This window comes from Condylura cristata, unplaced genomic scaffold (assembly GCF_000260355.1).
Source record: "Condylura cristata isolate star-nosed mole 26May11 unplaced genomic scaffold, ConCri1.0 scaffold00029, whole genome shotgun sequence".
NCBI classification, from domain to species: Eukaryota; Metazoa; Chordata; class Mammalia; order Eulipotyphla; family Talpidae; genus Condylura; species Condylura cristata.
In genome coordinates this window covers 25528326-25537360 of record NW_004567130.1, presented here as the reverse complement: position 1 = coordinate 25537360, position 9035 = coordinate 25528326, and the positions used below count along the sequence as shown (strand labels likewise).

Genomic DNA, 9035 nt, shown 5'->3' with positions numbered 1-9035 from the left:
TGTAACAAATGTATCATAAACCCTGTTTTCTGTGGTAAACACTTTACTCTTGCTTGGGTGAACAAGAAAGCTGGGCAGCTACGAGTTGTACACGAGAGGTCATCTCATCCGTGATTTGCTACGAGTTGTACATGAGAGGTCATCTCATCCGTGATTTGCAAGTTTCACCGGTCTGTCAAGGAGCCAGTGCATTCCTGAAACACAAGAGAACAGTCACCTCAGCTGCCGGCCGTTCTAGAAAAGTCTCTTCTATTGCAGTGCTGTTCCGAAGGGCTTCTCCTGCCACAGTTTGCCCCCGGGAGGTTGCTCTCAGGTTCCCGGGCCCTCCCCTGCCTCACCCAGCCTGGCTGGCTCCACCTAGCTCTGCTACCTGCCAGCATCTTTCCCAATTACTGTACAATTAATGTATAAAATAAACGCTCTCCTTCCTCGGGCCCCCCCATATTCGCTCCGGCCTCAGCTGCTCTGTGGCATCCCCGCCGGCGGGGGTGAGTGCCCACCAGGTGGAGAGTGAGCTCCAGTGCCTGGCACGGAGATGGCAGTTAGAGTGGGACCCACTGTAATTAACAAGACACTGGGGGACGCGCCCCTCGGGGGGCCCGGCCATGCAATTTCATGCGATGCCTTGCTATTTTTATACTCGTTTCAGAAAATCCTGAAAAGAAAACCTGAACTAAAAATGTGATTTTTTTAATAACTTGCATTAAAGCAGGCAGCAAGGAGCCTGGAGACACCTCGAGGTCGGCCCCTCCCTGCCTTCCCCCAGGGTGCGGGGTGACGCCACGCACAGCCCAGGCGTCAGGCGCTGGAGAGCAGGTCTGGCTGCCGCCCCAGCAGAATGACACTTCTCGGCGGGGAGAGAGGAGAGAGGAGAGTGTGCTGATGGGGGGCGGGGGGGCTCCCTCTTGGGTGGCGTCTCGGGAGCCCAGGGCTCCACTCGCGCTCCCTGCTGGCGAGGTCGCCCAGGGACTTACGTCAAACAAACGGGAAGAAGAAATTAAAGGGCAGCTTGGCGTTGATGGTCGGCCGAGCTCTGAAGCCGGGCTCTGCAGGCGCAGACACGTCGGTAAAAGCAACTGCCGTGGAGACCAGAATCGTCCTCTCCTTCCCTGAGTCGGTCTGAAACGAGGTCAGTGGCACAGGCTCACCCGGTCTTGCCAGGGTCGCAGAGGCCAGCTCGGCTTCCTTCGCCCCGCCACTGTCTCCTGAGAGAGGCACTTTGCACCCAGGTTTCCTAGCACAGCGATATCAACCACAACTCAGTTTTCCCGAGAACTTTAAAGATCACGTCTACATGAGAACGCTCATGTGAAGAAAACCATTGTCGGGGCGACTTTTCCCTCTAAGATTATGACTGCTGACTTTCTGAAAGAATCCAGACTGTTTATATTTTCATTGTCTTTCATAAAACAATAAATTTTACCTATCACACCTGAGTTTTATCTGGGCTTGTATCTCGGCCTGTTCCTTTAAACCAGTTAGAGCTCACCTCAGGCAGTGAAGATGAAATCAGATTCGCAGTCACATTCACGATCCTGGCCTGTGGGTTCAGCAAGGACCCGTATTTAGTCCACTTCACCTCTATCACCAAAGCCACCGGGAGCTGGCAGTAACCCTGCACGACGAAATGCCGTTAATCTACTTGAAAAGCACACCAGCGCGAGTCAGACTTAATCTGTAGTTCAGAGCTTTAATTATAAAACGTTTTGCTTGTTACAAAATGTTCTGAACAAGAGAATGAATAGACTAGAAGTTTGGATAAAAACAGCTTAGACAAAGCACATAGTTTCACGTACTCAAGGCTCCAAAAATATTTTAACACCTAAAGCCGCATCTCCACCCCCGGTTCTAAAGGGGTCGGCGTGACTTGCACCCCAGCTGTGCGGGCCTCTAACTTCATCTAGTTTGCATTTAGCTCGCGCTGCTTCAGGAGGGGAACTGGCGCTGGACGTGGGGCGAGAGAAGATGGCGTCAGCAGGCAGCAAATGAAACCTGCCTGCGGCCACGTGAAGGCGCAGAGGGACAAGCGCGTAGGTGCTGTCTTTCACGTGCGCTTTCATCAGGGCGGTGGGCCGCCGTGGGCTGGGGAGTCCGTCAGGCCTCAAAGAGCTAACGGCCACGTGAGCAGAGCGCCTGAGTTCAGGCCGGGTGTTGCGGGAGCAGTTCGACGCCGCCCGGGGCCTTGGTCGGCCCCAAGGGCGGAGAGGGCAAGTGGGCGCCGAGTCCCGGCTAACCGCAGTGGTGTTTTAGAGCGTGTCTCAGGTTGGCAGGTGCTAAGTGCTGAAGCCGCGCACGATGGGTCCGTGGGGCTTTTGTGTATGTTGCGATTTTCCCATAGCTGCAGGTGTGCGCAGTACATCTCCAGGACACGACGCGCTCGCAGGCCTGCTGAAGTCAGGGCCCGCCAAGGGCGCAGATGGAGGCCCTGCAGGTATCAGGAGAAGGCGCAACGTGCAGCTGGTGTGGCCTGAGCTTGGCGGATGCGCTCATCGCTGACTTTTCCCCGGGCTTCCTGAAGGTGGGTTCAGAACCCCCAGCTTCTCTGAGCTCCTGGAGCGGCAGAGGCTGGCAACACGCATGTGCGCACGGCCACCTCTCTCCCAGTGCATGTTTTCCTTTCCGAGGGGGAAGGAGGTAACAGGATGCCCTAGCCCGTGTCCGGGAAGGCAGAAGCAGTCTGCCTGGCCCACTGAGGTGGCAGAGCGGAGCGCAACTTAGCAGCTGAACAGCAGGGGCTGAGTCATTACAGTCTCTGCTGGGAGGGCAGGATCTGAGGAGTGAGCTAGTCTTCACCCCCATTATCCCCGGCTATAAATATGCTAAGCAGATAATGAGAGGCCTGAAGAACTGTGACAGGGAAAACTGGGCAATTAAAGGGTAGGATGGAGAGCATGCCTGCAGCCTGCAGCGAGGGCGGCCCACACGCTGACGCTGAGACAAAAGAAGAAGGTGGGCAGAGGAGTCACACGGGGCCAGGAGCCTATTTGGAGAAAGTCAACTTCATTCAACTCTCGGGAGCTTGGGAGCGGAAAGCTCTCACGTGTGGGCTCCCTTCGCAGGCCGGGAGCAAGGGCGGGCGGCTCTGGGTGGAAGGAGGCCTCGGTCTTCCGGAGACAGGCCCCACTCACACTGTGTCACACCCCAGGCCTAGAGGCCTGGAGCCTCGCCAACAGTGACAGCAGCGCTGGGTGGTCGTGCTCGATGGAGCGACCGTGAGGCACGAGCGTCACGCTCACAACCTGTGACATCACGACGGTGACCCTCAGTCCCACCTCGTGGGTGAGGAGAGAGACAAACCCACACAAATCGCTGGCCAAAGCCAGCAGTCAGGCCTGGTGCAAACCAAAGCTGGCACACCTCACCCGCCACCGCCTCGTGAAGACGTGCCCCCCCCCCGCCTCCACCTCCCCGTCGCTGGGGGGCGGCGAGGCCCCCACTTACCTTCACGCCGGAGGCCTGGGTGCTGAAGTGGACAGGCACCCAGTCCAGCACACCCAGAGCCCGGGAATCCCCGAAAGGGGCCACGTAATCTGGGAAGCCCTGGCCCCGCAGCAGGCTCGTCATCCTCTGCTCTATCCGCTGGCACGTGATAGCTCTGGTCAGCCTTTGGGAGGGAAAAGAGGTCGCTCAAATGAAGCTACTGCTGAAACCAGCGGTCTCTACAGGCCCTACCCCACCCAAGCTCGCTCTGAGGTCTTACTCCTCGCTCCCCGAAAAGGGCATCTAGAAGAAGCCAAAAACGTGTCTAACTGTGAGGTTTTGGTTGTCCCAGGAGGTGAATCCAAAACAGTCTTTCCCAACTGTCCCCTCCAGAGGCTCTGGGCCAAAAGGCCGGGTGACAGCCCAGCTCCCCCAGAGCACACGGCCCTCAGAGAAGCCCTCGAGCAAGGCATCAGGCTTGTTTATTTCTCAGCAGGGACCCAGCCCTACTGACATCTGGGGCCCTGTGTTTGCGCCCTGGAACCCCCTCGGAGAATGAAGTCAACAGCGAACACCGTTTAAGCACCAGGATGACATGACCGCTCTGAGGATGTGTTGGGGTGGGGTGCCGGCAGGTGGTGGGGTACGGGATGGAGGCGGAAACAGACAAACCTCCACCTTCCACCGGGGAAGTCAACTAAGTCACAAAACCAAGAGAAAGTCAAGAAATACAACTGAATGTCGGTTATTTCACTCTTTGGGGGTGGGTTTCCAGACAATCAGCTCGGAGCTGCAAGTGGGAGCCCCAGGGTGGGACGCCAGGGTGGACGGCCAGTCTTGACACCAGCTCATGCAAAGCTAGTGGCATTTACATGCCGCCGTGGCTGGTAACAGAAATATCCACTGAAAACAAGACTCTCAGTTTCCTCTCACCGGTCTGCGTGCTGTGTGTTAAAATTAAAAATAGAAGAATTTCAGGAGAAATACTCTTGCTGTGAACTCAGGCGCTGTGGCCCCCTTAAGAGCAAGCCTTGGGATTTCCACCCTGCTGTATCCGAGAAGATGCCGTCCCCGTGTCCCTTTGAATTTGACAGACCGTACACTGCTCATCAACACAAGGGAGAAAACAAGGACCCCTGAGGGGTCCACGGGGTTAATGTCGGCACTCTGAAGCTGTCGGCAGCCGCTGCAGCGCGAGTTCGATCCCAGCTAGGGAGCTGACCCACACGCGCAGCAGACCTCTCCTGTCTCCCCCTGCTCCCCTCAGCGCTGGGTTTCAGGCCGTCTGCCTCTTCTGCTCCCCACGCTGTCTCTGCTGAATCCTCTCACCCTCCACACCTCTGGCCTGCACCCTGGCCTTTGTATGCATAGATAAATAACCATTAAAAAATGAGATGACAAGAAGGTATTGTTACCGCTGCTACTACCCACTGGTCAGGAGAAGCCGCCTGTGGTTTTCATTAGCGCCCCTCAGCTCGTGTGGAGGTTGGGGGAGGAGGGGGCCCGCGGAGAGGACGGCGCTTTGCCTTCTGATTGAAACAAAACAAGCGCCAAGAGGTAATTTACTCTTACCTTAGCTTACAGCCGGACTGCATACTGTAGCCAAATAACACGGGGGTCCGGACCCCCTCTACTGCTAAGCAGTCCTGCTCGGTCGTGCTACGGAGAATAGTAAGTTGTCCGTGTCTATTCGTGGTCTGAATAATCCCAGACATTCACGGGAAGTTAAGGCTCAATCGCCTGTGCTATTCTCAGAAGTGTCACATGTATGGCACAAGACAGGCGTGAGACCCCAAGGTCCCTTTCTCCAGGCCTCTGGGATTCTGACAGTTATTTCCCAGGAGAGGACAAAAACATAATAGTAATTATTTTCCTTGATTCTCAGAAGAAAGTTCAACATTTGCCATTCCAATTTTCAAAACCAGTAACTCTGTCTAGGAGCCTTTAAGTGTGAAATTAAATATACCTGGTGTCTGTCAACTTTTCCACCTTCCATTTTCGTTTTGAAACACTGACATTTCCCAGGCCATGTTCTCTCACTGCCCCGCCAAGTGCCAGTCCCCAGGATGCCAAGACCACGCAGCCCGCAGGCCCAGGCCCAGCAGAGGAAGCTCCGGCTCTGGCGCCCTCAACCCCCACAATAGCCCCTGAACCCTCAGCAGTGAGGGGAGGTGGCCCACACCGCCCACAAGGCAGTCAGCTTCTGCGGACCCAGAAAGGATACCCCTGGTGGGGCCGGAATCCAGCGGCCAAGGGGCGTCCCGCCGCGTAGCCGGGGCTCCCGCCGAGAGGGACTGGCCTGGCGCGGTGCTGAAAGACAGCGCGGAAACGTCCCGGTCTCCCCGGGCTCGCGCAGGGGTGGCCAGGGCCGAACTGCGTCTCACCATAAAGCCTGGGGCCACCCGTGACAGAATGTCTCCCCTGCCCGAACCGCACATCATCTGCGGGCGCGGGCGAGCAGCCGGGGCGCGCTCCCGGCCTTGCGCCCCGTCAAGCTTCACACTGGCGTTGCTCCTGGCCACTGCCTGCACACGGCGAAGCACACTTACCTGAGCAAAACGGATCTCAAACTTCTGCTGAAGCGGAAGCGCCGCGCGGCCCACGGCCCCCAGGAGGAGCGCCAGGCCCGCGGCCGCCACCTCGCCCGCGCCGGTGTACCAGAGGCTGTACTTCACCTGCAAACAGAGCGAAGCCCCACACGCGGGGACCCACAGCTGTGGGCAGGCGCCGAATGCCCACGGGGGCAACTCGCTCAACTCCCCCTCTTGCGAAGCTTTCGCTCCTGTCCGGGGGCTACAGGAGCCGCTCAGCCTCCCGTGGCTCGAGCCTCCTCCCTGACTCCAGGGGTGCCCAGGGACGGGGAGTCTGGGAGTGGGGTCGTCCCAGCGCTAAATGTGCTAAAACAAAGCAGCAGCGACAAATGTTGAGTCTCTCGGCAAGTCGCTATGTTTGTGGAGAGGAATCACACGCAATGATCTCTGAGACAGACAAAGGACTGTCGTCTGCTGAGAGCGTAAGGGCAAGCAAGGAGCCAGGCCCACGAAGGCAGCACCACAGAACGGGCCAGGCGCTCCCTGCGCACCCGCTGCCCTCTCAGGCCGCGCAGCTGGAATCTGCCATGCAAGCCAGGTGGGGGCCTACCTCAAGAACCACGTTCGTGCAGATTTTACCGTCCCCGGCCTCCACAAGAGCCTGGTGCAGCACCCCACGGGTCTCAAGTCTGGTGAGTGTGTTATTTAGAGACCGAACGACAAGCGACTGCACAGTGATAGGGACCTGCAGGGCACAGAAGGCCTGGGTCACCAAAGACCACGGCAGGGGTGAAAGGGTTAAAATAACAAGACTTGAAACAGACTTCCGTGCTCCACAGCAGTATGTATTTGCAAAAACAGAGTTGCTATGTAAATTTACATACACAGTCACACAAAAAAATCCTGAGAAATAGATAAGCAAAACTCTGAATCAAAGTGGTCACCTCTGCAAACACACACACAGAAACACGACAGGATTCGTAAACCAAAACCTAAAGACCCAGTGGCCGCCAGCTGACCAACGGACGAAATGTGCTCTGGCCATCCAAACACCACTCTTCATCCACAAGAGACAAATGCCCCATGCCCACGTGCACGACACTGCAAGCACCCTCGCGAGGAGGCAGACGCAGGCTGCGTGGAGAGGAAAGCTCAGGGCAGGCAAGTCCAGAGAGACACGAAGCGGCTGGGAGGCTGCCGGGGCAGAGGGCGCGGGCGGGGCAGATGGAGAGGGCAGCTTTCTCCTGGGGTGTCAAATGTTGGGGGTAGGTAATGGTGATGGTCGCCCAGCTCTGTGGATCTACTCATCGGATTAGCGTATCTGAGACAATGTCTTACACGGTGCGACTTGTGTCAGTCTCTCTCTCTCTCACACTACATGGTGGCATCACGGGCAGGAGAAAACAGACACAGACAAAGCTGTGAAGCAGAATCAGAAGCCCTGGCTGGCCCACTGTTCCTCAGGAACAGTTTTCATCTATGGCCCCCCAGCAACAAAAGCACATGCAATTCTTGAACCGCTTGCAGCGCCTGACAGCTCGGCTCCCTCAGACTGTGCCACGGAGCATGTGCCCCTAGACACCGCCGCTCAGAAAGGAAACAGACTGGCTTGTTTCTGCTGATGTGACTGCGCCCTCGGTCACCTGCCACGCCGTGCATCATTCAGGATCACTGAGCACTTCAGCTGACATTTCATAAATATTCTTATGTGTCCCCTCCCCAGACTGCCACTGTCCTTACAAGTCACAGCATTCACAGAAGAGCACAGCGAGGTCTGGAAGCGCGATAAGCCCTCACACCACAGGGTGGGCAAGGAGCAACCCCAGGCGCCCCGAGGCCCTCGGGCCACAGCCGACTAGTGGGGTCTGCGATCATGAAGGCATTCCACGCTCCCAAGCAGTTCGCTCCGAAGTTTAGCTCATCAGAAGGTAACCCTGGATTTCTTTTTATTATTATTATCATCATTATCACCGTAGTTTATTTTTACATAATGTTGTGTCTTTTTCCACCTTGGTTTAATCCCCACGGACTTCCCGTCACCCAATCCCCCATGTGCCATCACCATAGTCCCATGCACTCCCCCAACCCTGATTTCTTTATCTGAACATCCTGATCCCTGATTCAGCAGATTCTGAATTCCAACAAAGTTCGTGCCCTCCCCTGCCAGTTTCTGATGGAACCATCCACGTGGCGTGTGGGTGTGGTGGGAAGAAACCAAAGGCTTCAGCTTAAACCAGTGGAAAGCCTGACGGCTGTTAGTGGCAACAAACTGCCCATCCACCATCAGTTGCCAGCAGAGGTGGTGAAACATAACGGTAAGGATGTCCCCATCAGCGAGACCCACGCTGAACTCCCCGGCAAACAACTAAAGCACACGGTCCCGTGAAACTTTAGGGCGAGGGTCACCTCTCCGCTGATGGGTCAGCACGTACCAACAGTGAATCCGAGCACCATAACTGGCTTTGCTGACTCCAGCAGACCTTGGACGTTGTCTTAAAAACAAGTCAATCTCCAGCCCTGGCTGACAGGCCTGTCCCTGTGAACCCAAGTTTGTGTCACACAGACCTGCGTGGGGGCCCGGTCTGCTGCTTCCTGACCACGGCCACGCAGAACCTGCGCGGAGCTCCAGCCTGAAACTACACAGTGTGGACGTTCATGGACAGCGGCTGGCTCTCCGGAAGAGACCAAGAAGCTGTCAAGGGCCACTGTGAGGGCGCAGAAGCCACACACGTGTCAGGACTGAAACTTGAAAACATGTGCACAGCAAGCGGAGGAAGTGGAAAATCTGAAGTGTGATTACCAGACTCCTCTGCCAAGGTAGCCCTATTTCATTTCTGCTTTTTGCCGTATGTTTTTGTTATTGGCAGAAATGTGCACTCCCAGTCATAACTGAGTTCATCTCAAAGGGCTTAGCAATAAGAATATATTTAAACTGTCTTTTACCTTCATTAATACTCTTACCTCTGCTGTTGAATTAGGCACCTAGATAAAAAAAAAAAAGTATTAAGTACAGCAAGAAGCAGTATTTTTTAATGTTACTTTTTATGTTTAATTAATAACATAATAGTCTATTTTTACATCATT

The 9035-nt window shown here is 55.7% G+C and overlaps 1 protein-coding gene across 1 annotated transcript in view; it reads right to left on the bottom strand.

The window, feature by feature from the left end:
• Positions 1–25: 25 nt before the first annotated feature.
• TCTN1 (tectonic family member 1) overlaps positions 26–9035 on the bottom strand; it is a 23408-nt gene continuing 14398 nt past the window's right edge. Inside the window, exons 7-15 of the mRNA XM_012731023.1 lie at positions 8913–8933; positions 6562–6696; positions 5970–6095; positions 5645–5730; positions 4993–5133; positions 3442–3604; positions 1490–1615; positions 975–1119; positions 26–194 (exon numbers count right to left, since the gene is read on the bottom strand). Coding sequence (XP_012586477.1) covers positions 976–1119; positions 1490–1615; positions 3442–3604; positions 4993–5133; positions 5645–5730; positions 5970–6095; positions 6562–6696; positions 8913–8933 — 942 coding nt within the window. The 3' untranslated portion in view covers positions 26–194; position 975. The remainder of the gene's footprint in view (positions 195–974; positions 1120–1489; positions 1616–3441; positions 3605–4992; positions 5134–5644; positions 5731–5969; positions 6096–6561; positions 6697–8912; positions 8934–9035) is intronic.